General features: G+C 40.8%; 1 protein-coding gene across 9 annotated transcripts in view; it reads right to left on the bottom strand.

The window, feature by feature from the left end:
• The window catches only part of LRRC56 (leucine rich repeat containing 56), a 68,697-nt gene that overhangs the window by 34,440 nt on the left and 20,528 nt on the right, over nucleotides 1–13,729 (bottom strand). For 7 of the 9 annotated variants that reach the window (XM_082058877.1, XM_082058879.1, XM_082058878.1 and 4 more), the window contains 2 exons: nucleotides 11,310–11,397; nucleotides 3,911–3,971 (listed from right to left, as the gene is read on the bottom strand). In XM_082058877.1, the coding sequence (XP_081915003.1) occupies nucleotides 3,911–3,971; nucleotides 11,310–11,397 (149 nt within the window). Of the gene's footprint in view, nucleotides 1–3,910; nucleotides 3,972–4,075; nucleotides 4,107–4,566; nucleotides 5,053–6,002; nucleotides 6,411–11,309; nucleotides 11,398–13,729 lie in introns of those variants that run through there. The other 2 variants (XM_082058884.1, XM_082058885.1) reach the window with 2 other exon arrangements.

Here is a 13,729-nt window from a genome sequence, read left to right as displayed (position 1 = left end):
CACTTGAGGCCTTATGGAGATGAACCAGGGTCTCCTGAGGCAACAGGAGCCAATAGGAAAACACCAGTGAAATACTTCAGAGGAATTAAGGGGTGTTCCTCTAAGAAGGTGACATGGCCAACAGCCCAGCTGAAGTGCCTCTAGACCAGTGCATGCAACATGGGCAAACAGGAGGAGCTGGAAAGCCACTGTGCTGCTAGAAATCTAGGACCTAGTGGCCGTGATTGAAACTTGGTGGGACGGATCCTATGACTGGAATGCAGCAATCAATGGCTATGGCCAGTTCAGAAGGGACAGGCAAGGAAGGAAGTGTGGAGTGGCTGCCCTCTACATCAAGAGAGGGATAGAGTGTGAAGAGCTCTCTCTGAAGAACAGCCATGAGCAGGTTGAAAGCTTATGGGTAGGAATCAGAGATCAAGGCAAAAATGGAAACCTCGTGGCTGGTGTCTACTAAGGCTGCCCTATCAGGGTGAGATTACTGACAAAGACTTCTTACTCCAGCTACAGGAGGCATCACACTCACAGGCTCTTTTCCTGCTGGGGAACTTCAACCACCCCAACATTTGCTGAAAAAGCAGCACAGCGAGCTGTAGGCAATCCAAGAGCCTCTTTGTATGGGAATATTGCAGAAGATTGGTGAGGAGGTTGGTTAAACGTAAATATACTCAAGTGACTTGCAGCTGTCTGTAGAAAAAGCACATACATCACACTAATTGTTTTACTGACCTTGTATGCTCGATGAGTAGAACTTCTGTGTTGGATAACACAGGCCTGTGAGAAACTCTAGACACCTTATCATTATGAGATTCCTGCTTTGCTGTGAGGAAGAGCGAGAGGCTGCACCTGCTTGAGCTCAGCAGGCCCAGTGATCTTCTACCAGGGCTGAACTTACCAGCGTCTGCGTCCCCACTTGTGTTACCTCTGCATGGGAAATTAGGTGCTACTTCGGAGATCCCTCAGTAGAGAGGTAACTGAAATAAAACTTGCTCTTTGTAAATGCATTCATGGCCTGTGGCTCTTCTTGCGACGTGTCTGTGTTGGTTCACACATTCCTGGAGTACATTGAGGATAACTTCCTAAGCCAGGTAATAGACAGCCCTACCAGGGGGGATGTGGTACTGGACCTGATGCTCATCAATGCAAGGGAGCTAATCAGTGACATCAAGACTGGAGGCAGCCTGGGCTGCAGTGATCATGCACTGGTGGAGTTTGTAGTCCTGAGGGATGTGGGACAGGTGAAGAGTAAAGTCAAGATCCTGAATTTTAGGAAAGCCAACTTCCAGCTCTTCAAGGAGTTAGTCAATAGGACCCCCTGGGAAAGTGCCCTCAAGGACAAGGGAGCAGAACAGAGCTGGCAGATCTCTAAGGACGCTTTCCACAGAGCACAAGAACAGGTTGCTCAGAGAGGTCGTAGATGTGCCATCCCTGGAGACATTCAGGGCCAGGCTGGATGGGGCTCTGAACAACCTCATCTAGTTGAAGATGTCCCGCTCATTGCAGGAAGGTTGGACTAGATGACCTTTGAAGGTCCCTTCCAACCCAAACTATTCTATGATTCTATGAGTTCCATTTCACCCTAAAATAATTAGGAAATTCTACTCTGCAAGACAGAACAAAATACAAATAAATGGACAAAAAGCAAGTTTCCCATCTTTTTACCCACACATGCATACACACTGACAGTCTTTAGTTCATAATGATTCACCATAATACATTTTTTCACATAGTATACAATGAAAAGCATTTCAGCTTTTAACACCCTAAGTATATGTGAAACACCCTCTACCTTTTGCCTGCTTTTCTGTCCCTACCTTCTTTTCAGTAAACAAACCGATCTTCCAGTCTGCCCTTATGAGACATTTCCTGTTATCTGCTGCCTATTTTCAAATTACAACCACAATGATTCTGACCTTATGGCTGAGAAAGTCTGTGAGAATTACTTTTTGTAAGAAGGAAGAACATTTTTTCTATCGTCCTGAAAACCTCAGTTGCAAGGATTTGAACAAATACAACAAAAGAACCACTTTTTAGACAGAATTCAAACATCATCAAGTTTAATTCAGAAATAAGATTTTGAAATATTTTTGAATAAATGGCAACAGCCTGCTAGAATGGAAGCAGGTATGTTACATTAGCTATAGCAGACATCACTACTGATGTGACAGCAATGTTACTTTAATGGGCATTAAATTGACATGATACAGACACCCTAAAATAAAGTTCAAGTACCCAGGCTCTGCTTGCATGTGCTGTACCCTTAAGTGATTTGTGTTTATCAATGACAGATTGTCAAAGATGCGAATTAATAAAGGAAAGCTACTGCTGCATTATACTGACCGAGCTCCAGTCTGGGAGAGCTAAGAGTCATCTTCTTCCTTTATCTATTCCCTGACAATTATATATAATTGGCACACAGAAAGCATGTTTATTTAAAGGAGCAGCGGGTAGCTTATTCTGAGGTTTGTGTGCCTGGGAAACATCACAATATTAGACTTGATATCCAAGCCAAAACATATTTATGTTATAGCTGATCAAATCAAAACTCAACTTGAGACCAAATGTTACCTGCACTAAGGACCACAAGGACGTCAAGTAATAGAAAATGGTTTGCCAAAACTTTTCATGACAGAAGTTAGATTCTCAGAATACAATGGGATGTGCAAAATCCTACTAAAGCTGTAAGTCAAATGAACTAAACAGTTTCACTTTCCTGATCTGCATCTTGTATTCAATATCAACAGAACAGGTCAAAACATTTTCCATCAACACATTTCAAGAGAATACTTTTTTTTGACCAAAAAAAGTCTTTTTAATATAAAAGATCTTTTGATATTGTCAAAAATTACACTTTTTTCCACCCACTACTTACTCCTCCATTGCAATAATGGAGCAGTTTCATGCTTACAACAGTGGTTGGTTGCAATTAAAATAATTGCAGTAATGTAGAATTACCACTTTTCCATGTTACGAACTAGAAGGTGGAAAAAAATATTTGGACTGCAAATACTTCATCTCATCACCAGAACAAGGGAAAATAAGATCAAAGTGTGACAACTGAAGTTCACTAGCTACCTTAGTGACAATGCATGAAATAGAGAAGAATTTACTGCCATTTCCCATCAGGAAATGTTCTCTTTAACAAGAATTAGGAAAACCACTATTTTTTTCCCCACAAATTTAGCAGATAGCTATATAAAGCCAGAGAGCACTTCTGTTTCACATAAAGATGACCTTTTACACAGCCCTTTACTGAAATGTACTGTATTTTTCCATTATGTATTAATTACCAAGGGTAATACAGATATCGGCACAGGAGAGAGAAGACAGCTCTGTCTCCTCATTGCAATAATTTTCACTTCTACCTTCCCAACCTGCCAGAACCCCTCTCTGGGAGGAAATGTGTGATGCTTTCATGGAGCTCAGCAAGCCAGTGACACGCAGTCTTCATAGCAGCTCTCATAAACCCAATTTCATCGACTTCAACAACGTCAAAGTGATTTTCATCAGCTGAGGAACCTGTCTGACCTGTATAGAATACGATACTGTGCCCAATAAAAGCCCAAAGGCTGAAACACTCTGAAATCCAAGTGCCTAGACATAGATAAGAAGCGCATTTCTAGGTCCTTTCAAATTTGCAACAAATTGCCATGGACTTCATCATGGCAGGAGCTTCCCTGGTGGCAGACTGGGGCTAATTCATGGGCATCACTGCAGCTACACTGATTTATTCCAGCTCAGGTCTTGTCCTTAAACTCATGTGGCTGCAGAGCATATATTATTGATCTAATCCACTATCACGGCATGCGGAAATGGAAGAAATGAAAGTAGCACAAATGAAGATTTTATCACTTAACTGAAATAAACATTAAAGAGTAACAGCCCTCAGTTTTATTTATCTTTCACTTCTTACCTTACAGACGCAAGCAAGCTATTGTTCAACTTCAGTTCTCTCAAATTAGGTAGATAGACACCTATGGGAACAGAATAAAGAATCACTTTGCAGACCTGGAAGTAGATTAAACGGAACTTCTGACAATTATAGGCTGAAGCACCTAATTTTACATGCATTTCTTACCTGTTTCTGCCTGATGTGTGCTGGACCTCTTCTAAGAAAATTAATGAGATAATTTCACTCAAAATATTTCACCCTTTGCATTTTTGCAACATATACATATTGTCTGTATGACTATCCAATTATAATTTTTGGAACCCCTCTCTGACAATTCTGATAGAGCACCTTTCCAGACAGACAACAAAAGAAACTGGCTTGATGGGTGACTGTTTCTTTTGGTCTGATTCCCAGTCCTTATTGACTACTAACTGAGAGAGAGTCTGAAGAGGTAAGGGATGTTTTAGACCATGAACTCTGATTTCTATATAATGCTCTTGCTTCTCTCCCCCAAATTTTTTTTATACCTATTTAACAGCATGTAGTGATGGACTTATTGGATACACTGCTAAGAAACACTTACTCAAAATGTAATTTTGAGTCAAACAACAAAAGGATAATATCCCAGGTCACAGCTTCATCTTTTCTAGCTCAGAGGTCCCCAAAACACTACTTACATTTTGCTAAGCATTGTCTTCTCCTTTTAATTTTTCTGGATGCGACCCATTGTTTACTCTTAAATTGTCCAAGTTTCACATCTACGAAAACCTCAGTATGCTGTTGTTATTACTTTGATCAATGCTTTTTCTTCTTCCAAGAGACATTTGCCTTTTTGGTTGCCTCTACAGGTATCTCTGAATCAAAATCGTAGACCAAATCCCTCCAAGCTACAGAATAATTCGGGTATAAGCTCAAGCCCCAGGAAACATTCGCTATTGACAATAGCAAACTTTTACCCATCCCCACCAACAGAGTTTATGCACGGCTGGTGAGCATCCTCCGGTATGACATGTAACCACACAGGGGTAATATCAGTTTTAGACACACCGAATTGTTGCTAAAACATTAAAAATATTTGCTGAGAACAGATTTTATGAGTCCTCTGAGTAATCTCTCTCTGGCAAGAGTGATTCAGCAGTGTCCAGAAGTACATCATTCCAGCTCTTTGTGAAGGAAAGGAGGGAAAGGGAAAGGGAAAGGGAAAGGGAAAAGGAAAAGGAAAAGGAAAAGGAAAGAAAATTATGCAAAAGCAAACAAAAGAGGTGTTCATTCCATTTCCCCAAACAGAACAAGAGCATTTATTGCAAACAATTTTAACAAATCATGTTTTAGTAGAGGTATTATCTATATCTAATGTCTTAAAATTTGGGAGTGATTATAATCCACATATTGATCTTCATGCTATATTGCAAATATTGAACTTTGTGTCTTCACAAAGCTCTTTGGAAAATATTAAAAATTCAAAACACATGCAACTTTTTAGCCAAATTTTTAATAATTTTCCATAATCCATAAAAATTGTAGTACAAGTTATAACACACCAGTCTCATCCTGAAGGGCACACTTTCTCATATCAAACAAGTTTTACAAAGTATGGCAACAAAATAATTTGGAATCCTTACAGAGGAGATACTAGGATCTCTGTCAGTTATTCACAGCAGTCATACTTGCTACTGAGCAAAGATTTCCTCAGATGTAATCCATGCACTAAGAAAACATCTGCAGGAAAAAAACAAAACAAACCCCAAAACCAAAACACCAAACCAAACAAACAACGACAAAAAAAAAAAAACAAACAAAAAACGCCAAAATGCAAAACCAACCAAAACAAACAAAAAAGGACAAACCAAAAAGCCACAAACCAAAAAAACCCAACAAAATCTAGATTAAAAAAAAAAAATTGCTATCATGTTTCTGATAAGAAACCTGAAGCACAGAGATGAAATTACTTGCCCCAAAGAGTTAAAGGAAACAAGAAGGGTGTAGTAGCCTCTCCAGTCCCAGCACAGCTGTGAGTAATAGGCTTGCCACAGGTTCAACCAGAGATGTTAAAGGGTTACCAATCACGGGCTATGGCAAAGCATTACAAAGGAAATGGGTTTGAAAAACTCACATTAAGCAAAAGATTTGAATGAGGAGTCAAGAAGACCAGCTCAAGAGAAATGGAGATATTTGCTTGAGACAAAGCCTTCCACTGAATGTATTTAGGGTTGGTTCAGGAAAAAAACAAGTATTAAAGGATTCAAAGAGGCAGAGTGACAGGCTGATGATACAATTTTCACATCTCGTTATTTCATTATTGTAACCTGATCCTGCATCTCAGACATTTTTTCCCTGGTACCTTGTAGAGTGTTAAACTCTAATGTGCTGTTTACTAGACTGAAATAAAAGTATACTCTGTGCAGTGGTGCAAAATGCTGCCAACAAGACTGCTGCAATACATTTCTCCAGTTCTGCAGATTCTTCCTTCCTTTAAGTTTTATAATTGATATGTAATTGTTCTTCGGTGCTAAGAATTCATTGTCTATTTGATTTTACTGTTTTTTTATAGTCCCAATTCCTTATATATAGATAAGACGCTGGAAGATTAAGAAGATAAAATTGTAAAATTAATATGACAAAATAAAAGATCATCTATCCAAACATAACAACATACTTCTAATTTTCTTAATTTTAACCTTCATGGCATCTTTCCTGAGAGCAAGGACACAAATTATTCTTGTAGTAACATAAAAATACTCTAAAATATCAACAATATTAACTTCTAATATTAATTTTTAAAGTACAAACAATATACTTCTCATCCTGAAACTGCTGTCATACTGTAGAATTTTGATTTTTAAAAATTAGAATGGTCCAGAAAAATGTTGCTGACTGCAGTACAAGGCTGAGAATTCAGAATGGCGAGCAATGTTATCTCCTCTATGATTCACTTTCACTAGATACCATTTTTGTTACATGGTTATAAAATTACTTATCACCAACAATGTACTAGCATTAACCTGTTTGTTGTGGTTTAACCCGAGCTAGCAATATAACCACAATAGCCATGTGCTCTTTTACCCCACTCCCACCCCTGAATAGGGGACAGAATCAAAAGGGGAGAAACTAATAGATTGAGACAAACACAATTTAATAAAATAATGGAATAGTACTAAATATACTATCACTACTACTGATATATATAAAATAGAAATAGAATATAAAATAAAAGATACTCAATGCAAATCCTCACAAATTCCACCCATGGCGAGCAGCCAGTCCCAGGAAGCAGCACCTGGTCCCAAGCAGCTGATCTCAGAGAGAGGAGAGGAAAATAAAAAGGCAGAGAGACCCAGAGGCCTCTGCAAAACAGCAGAATGGCAAAAAAAGCCAAACTAAAGAAACTCCCAAACAGAACTCCACTGAAATTGAAACAGGTCTCCTTCCAGCTAGAAAATTCCAAATCTCCGAAGCATAACACTAATGGGATGGAATATTCTTATTGATCAGTCTGGATGTCAGTCAGGGTCTGCCCCATCTGTGCCCCTCTTACTCGCCACCCAGCGCCTGTGGGCAGAGCTCTGAGAATGGCCTTGGATCTCAGACCAGAGCAATTAAAAACATTAACTCCACCCCAGGGCATTATCTTCTTGTTCTGAAACTAAATCCAAACAACAACTGTGCTAGCTACAAAAAATAAAGTTTTCTAACTGCATGAAGAAAATTAACTCACCTTCTGTCAAACCAACACACTATTCTACTGTACTGTCTCAGTGGAATAAAACTTAACGAAGAGCAGAAAGAAATCAAAGTGCAACGTAGGTGAATAAAAGTGATACATGCACACACAACAACATAGCTTTAAGTGCAGCAGTCCACAAGCAGGGTGGCAATGCAGGTATCTTTCTGAGCAGTCTTGGTATAGCAAGTGACATTTAAATAACTGACTAGAAGTAAGGAAAAAACAGACAAGATGCTGGTTTTATTATTCTAGAATCTACAACACTTATGCTTATAACACTTGTTGCCTCAGTACGCTCTTACGACTCCTGCAAAGCCTGCCCAAGGCCTGCTGCAGCGGGCGCTGTGGCACCTTCTCAGAAAGACTTGTCAGTACCAGCTAAACCAAGACCAGCGTGGGCAGGGATGCACACACCAGATTCACACATCCAATCTCCGCACTGGTTTCCTGACCCCGCAAGTATCTGCTGCTGCAACACTGGCTACCAGCAAATGTCTCCTGGCTTCGCACCAGGAACACCGACAAACAGATCAAGAGGAAAGAGAGATGATGACCCCATGTGAAAAACAGCACGTGCCTACTTCTGAACCTTTAGCAGAACTTTTCCTTGATAAAATGCATGCAAGGGAAGTGCCAGACTCCAGACCATAATCAACTTAGCCTGCCTGCCAGCAGGCAACAATTCAATAAGTACCAGCGAACAGCACTGTGGGTAACTTGATTTGTAGCTATTAAAATCACTTAAAAATAAGACAACTATATAGTGTCTTAAATGACTCTATCCCACCACTACTTTCAAGAGGAATCTCTATGAGTCAGCTGTGAATGCACAGATCTGTCAGCAATTAAAATTGAAGGGATAACATAATGAAATAGTCCACCTGTTTGAGTATGAACTCAAGCCTACAGGCAGCTGAAGAGCATAGAAGTCAAGGTCAAGATTTGCAAAGCTGGATACAAGACTTGCCAGGGAGATTCAGTGTTTTGCCTGTCACTCAGCAAGGTGCCCTGATTACAAACAGCTAGAGATTTCAATAATTACCCAGAGCCCCACTAAGACTCAGATTCAAACTCTGGCATGAAGCCTTTCCTTAATTTTAAAACTGATCACAAGAAAACATTTTAGTATCAGTCTTTTTGTGTTTTAGCCCACAACCTGTCCCTTAGAAACATAACTGTTCCTCCTCACCATGTCACTCCATTGTGTAAAGGCTGACCTGCGAAACTGGGAAAGATTAGCACATCACAAAGTGGAAAGCTCATAAGAAAAACTCAAGCAATATGCTTTAAATCGCTCTGGAAATCTTGCTTTAGCATCTCCTTTACAAGATGTAGGCCCTCAGTGCTTGTGTTACAGTCTACGTGTGGCTGTGAAGACTGAAATGTTTCTCAAGTGGAAATTGTGATGTAAATTTGGGATTTGAGTGCTGTAAGGTTCCAGGTGACCCAGAGTTATGTGCAGTCTAGCAACCTGCAACTCTGTCACCTGGCCATTTAAGACCTTGCACAGCCTGTTCTATCTTTACACATAAAAACAGTTAAAACAATATAGTTTACTGAATGCAAATGGGTCATAGAAACAAATAATTCCTTGATGATAAAGATGCTCCTGCCCACCTGCAACTGAGGAATGCAGTGAGAGAAAAGTTAAGTGATTTAATGTAGCTATAAAGAAAGCTAATTAGCGAAGTTTGGAATGCAAATAGAAACACCAAATTGCAGAGCAGTCCAAGCTGGAGAGGACAGCCAGAGGTCTCGAGCTGTCAAGACTTCTGCTCAGAGCCAAGTCTTTTGTGAGATAAGGCCTGGGTGCTCAGGGCTTCACCCAGCCAGGTCTTGAAAAACTCCAAGGATGGAGAATCCAAGCATCTTTGGATACCCCTATTGCTCAACAGTCCTAATGGTGGAAAAGTTTTTCCTCCTGTCACACTGGAACTTCTGTCATTCTAGCTCACCTGGTTCTTAACCCTACTCGTTCCTTCATGCTATTTATTGAGATGCCTGTGACCAGAGACCAGTTTAGCAGCACAGTTTCAGGGGCAGGCAGCCACTGAGGAGCATGCAATAAGCCTAATTCCTTCAACAGCAGCCTTGTTTACACTGTTCACATTGAAGGCACAAACTGCCCAACGATACCCTTAAAAATGTAGGCCTTACTCCATGCACCTAAAAATCGGCTGTCATGTGAAAAAAAAACTGCAAGGAACTGATGATCACTGGAAGCATTAAGTGGCAAACTTTCTGCTCTAGCCACCTGCTGACATTTGCAAAGAGATTTTCACAGGGAGGAAATTCAGAAATGCACAGAAGACAGAAGGAAATTCAGAATGGTCTTGATGTTCTGTTGTTTTCAAAAGCAGTTGGGATCTGCAGCTGCTGGTTTTTATAGCCCTCAAGGGCGAACTCTTCAGGCAAACGGTGGGACATAAGATGGAAATTGTTTGCAACATGGGATTAGTGCTCTGTATTCTGTAAAAGTTGCAAAAGCCTAACCATGGGGGGCAGAAAGGGATTTATTCCTGTAATGGAGAGGAAAGGGTGAAACGTTTTGCTAGCTTGTCACAGCTAACGTAAAATGGCATAGGAACGGGAGCACCACTTTTGAGCATTGAAGAAAATGGCATAATGGGATTTCCTTATCAACTGAAGGAAACATGACTGAATAGATTATGATCTCTGAAAGAAACATGTAATTTACCTTAAATTATCAAGTCCCTATCAGAAAGAGACCTATTTATAAAATAAACGGAATAAAGAACACAAAATGGCTATATAATTCAAGACAGAAACTCCCTTCACTGTACTTGCTTAACCATTCTTGACAAATCAACATCAAAAGACCCACTAAAGTTAATTGGCTGTTATGTTACAGTCACTTGCAGATGAAAATTGACTGCTTGTCCAAAAATACAAGCACCCACTTTTGGGGACATGCCTCCTTTTGGCACAGAAAATATTACCCTGCAGTAGTTACTCAGCTTCAATGTAGCAGAAGATGGCCATGGTTGTGATGGGAATCCATGTAACAGAAAATGAGTGCCAGTACTGAAAAAAAGGAAGGTTTCATATTCTCAGCGTTAACTCAGCTACAGAGGGGATTCTTTTGGTACTTTCTTACTTCCCCAGTGCAGTAATGATGACATAGAAATGAATCACAAGCATTAGGGCTGTTTGGGGCTCATTAAAATGACTTATCTATAGGACCTTCCTCAAGCACATCATTCAGCACAACTCAATGAGGCAGCACAGGATGCAAAGCCAGGCTGCTGGCAGCATGAGCAGCGCTATACCATTAGTGACTTCTCAGCCACAGCGGAACCTTACGGTGGAGGAAAACTGAACTTTGGCTACTGTTTCACTAAAGTAGTGTCAAATACTCTAGAGGGCAAGGTTATCAGTAAACCCTAATTTAGGGCTTAGGGGCATGTCATTCAAGAGGAATTTATTCAAACTAATTTGCTTTAGACAGAAGTGGTGTCACTCATCTCATTGCCATGGTTTTCGGCCCTATTTAGAGCCTCATAGAAAAAAAACAGAGATCAAGATGTTGAGAGGCACCAGGGAGATCATGCTTCAAGAGCTCTTGACCAGGACAGTACTTTACACTGGCTCTTGGTTTCTGAGTCCCCAGTCCTGCTTCAAGACATGATAAAGGAAAATTTGAGACCATGAGCAGAACTTAAAGTATTTTCTTACCAAAGTTTCCCAAGCTGTTCTCTCTTGTATCTACTTGCATCTCTAGGATCTTCACTTGCTGCAGATCATCTACCCCTGTCAAAACTTTCTGTAAAAATAAGCAGAGATATACGTGTACTCTTATGTAACAAACCAGATGACACAGGAGCAAAAAGGTATAGGAAGGTTTTCAACTATTGCTCTGTCAATATATACTCAGGTCAAAATGGCTAGACGTGTGATCACATTGAAATAAATTTAGTATTCAAAGATCTTTCTTCCTCGTTCTGAATTATTCTAGTCTCACATAACTTGTATTATACATCGCTTAAAGAGTCAAGGCTGAAGGTTACATTCAAGCTGCAAATTGACAACAGACCTACATGCCAATTAATTTAAACAGCATGTCTATGCTTTAAGATTTGTATAAGTCTTGTATTAACCCTCAGCAGATAGGAAGTGTTACCCTTAAGTGTCACTCGTAATCAAAAAGGCACTAGGTAGTAAAACTCAACAAAACACACTATGAAAAGGAAACATTATTTTAGCTCAAGCAGCTCACTTATCTGAAAGAAGACACCACTTACTACCAGAATTACAAATTCCTTTGAAAAGGTCTCGGCAATAGAAATAGAATTCTCCAAAATTTTTCATTATTTTTGCAAAATCTTAGTAATAGGATCAACAACTGCATTAAGCAAGAGTGTGTGTGTGTGAATGCAGGATCTTTCCTACCTTATCACAGGATCTTTCCTAATATCCTAATGTCTTTGTTGATACATACATGTAGATTTTACCTTGGCAGAGGTAAGCAGGAGGACAGAAACAAGCAGAAGCTACACACTGAGGAGAGAGGTAAGCTCTAGGACAGCCAGTGAAAACTACAGCAAGGCTGTGAAGTCCTAAGAGGCCAGACTGCAATTTCACAAACAGCTGAAGCCATCTCACATTACCACTGCTCTCATCCCTTGTTCCTTCCTGCGATGACCCAACTCCTCTCTGCCCAGCTTCCCTCATTCAGGCTGTGTGTCCCACCACCTCCTTTGCATCAGATTTGGCTGTTTAGAGGATCCTTCCATGCACAGATTCAACAAAACAGACATGGAGGGAATTCTATCCTTTCTTCTTGATGGGTTAGTGCTTCACGGAGGGGTCTGAAACACTCCTTGAGACATGAGAAACAAGGCTTTTATGTCACAATAACTGCCTGAAAGAGCTGACAACATGCATAGTGATACAACTGCTAAATTTTCACCTTTCTATGTTAAAGAGATAGGCGTGAGGCTAAAAAAATCCACTTCAAAGAAATGGCTGACTGTGGCATCAGAGTCTCCTCGTCAATGACACAATCAACATCAGGGGTTGAAAGAAGTATTGTCACCTGCCTTTTGCTCCTCTATTTAAGATGAAGGCAGGAAGTCATTCAACAACATCCACATACAGGGGACAAGTTTTCTTACTTTTACAGAATCACAGAATCATGGATTTGCAGAATGTCAGGGATTGGAAGGGACCTCGAAAGATCACCTAGTCCAATACCCCCACCGGAGCAGGAACATCTAGATGAGATTACACAGGAAGGTGTCCAGGCGGGTTTTGAATGTCTCGAGAACAGGAGACTCCACAACCCCGCTGGGCAGCCTGTTCCAGTGTTCTGTCACCTTCACTGTGAAGAAGTTTCTTCTCATATTTAAGTGGAACCTCCTATGTTCCAGTTTGCACCCATTGCTCCTTGTCTTATCATTGGTTGTCACCGAGAAGAGCCTGGCTCCATCCTCGTGATACTCACCCTCTACATATTTATAAACATTAATGAGGTCACCCCTCAGTCTCCTCCTCTCCAAACTAAAGAGATCCAGCTCCCTCAGCCTTTCCTCATAAGGGTGATGCTCCACTCACTTAATCATCTTTGTTGCTCTGTGCTGGACTCTCTCCAGCAGTACCCTGTCCTTCTTGAAACGAGGGGCCCAGAACTGGACACAATATTCCAGATGTGGTCTCACCAGGGCAGAGTAGAGGGGCAGGAGAACCTCCCTCGACCTACTAACTACACTCCTAATAGGACCCCAGGATGCCACTGACCTTCTTGGCCACAAGGACACAGTGCTGGCTCACAGTCATCCTCCTGTCCACCAGGACCCCCAGGTCCCTTGCCCCTACGCTGCTCTCCAATAGGTCGTTCCCCAACTTATACTGGAACCTGGGGTCGTTCTTCCGAGATGCAAGACTCTCCACTTGCCCTTGTTATATTTCATTAAATTTCTCCCCACCCAACTCTCCAGCTTGTCCAGGTCTCACTGGATGGCAGCACAGCCTTCTGGCGTGTCAGCCACTCCTCCCAGCTTGGTGTCATCAGCAAATCTGCTGACAGTGCACTCTGTTACCTCATCCAAGTCGTTGATTAATATATTGAATAGTACTGGTCCCAGTACCAACTCTTG

Source organism: Streptopelia decaocto (assembly GCF_964273445.1).
Source record: "Streptopelia decaocto genome assembly, chromosome: 7".
Lineage (NCBI taxonomy): Eukaryota > Metazoa > Chordata > Aves > Columbiformes > Columbidae > Streptopelia > Streptopelia decaocto.
This window is presented reverse-complemented; position numbering and strand designations above follow the sequence as displayed.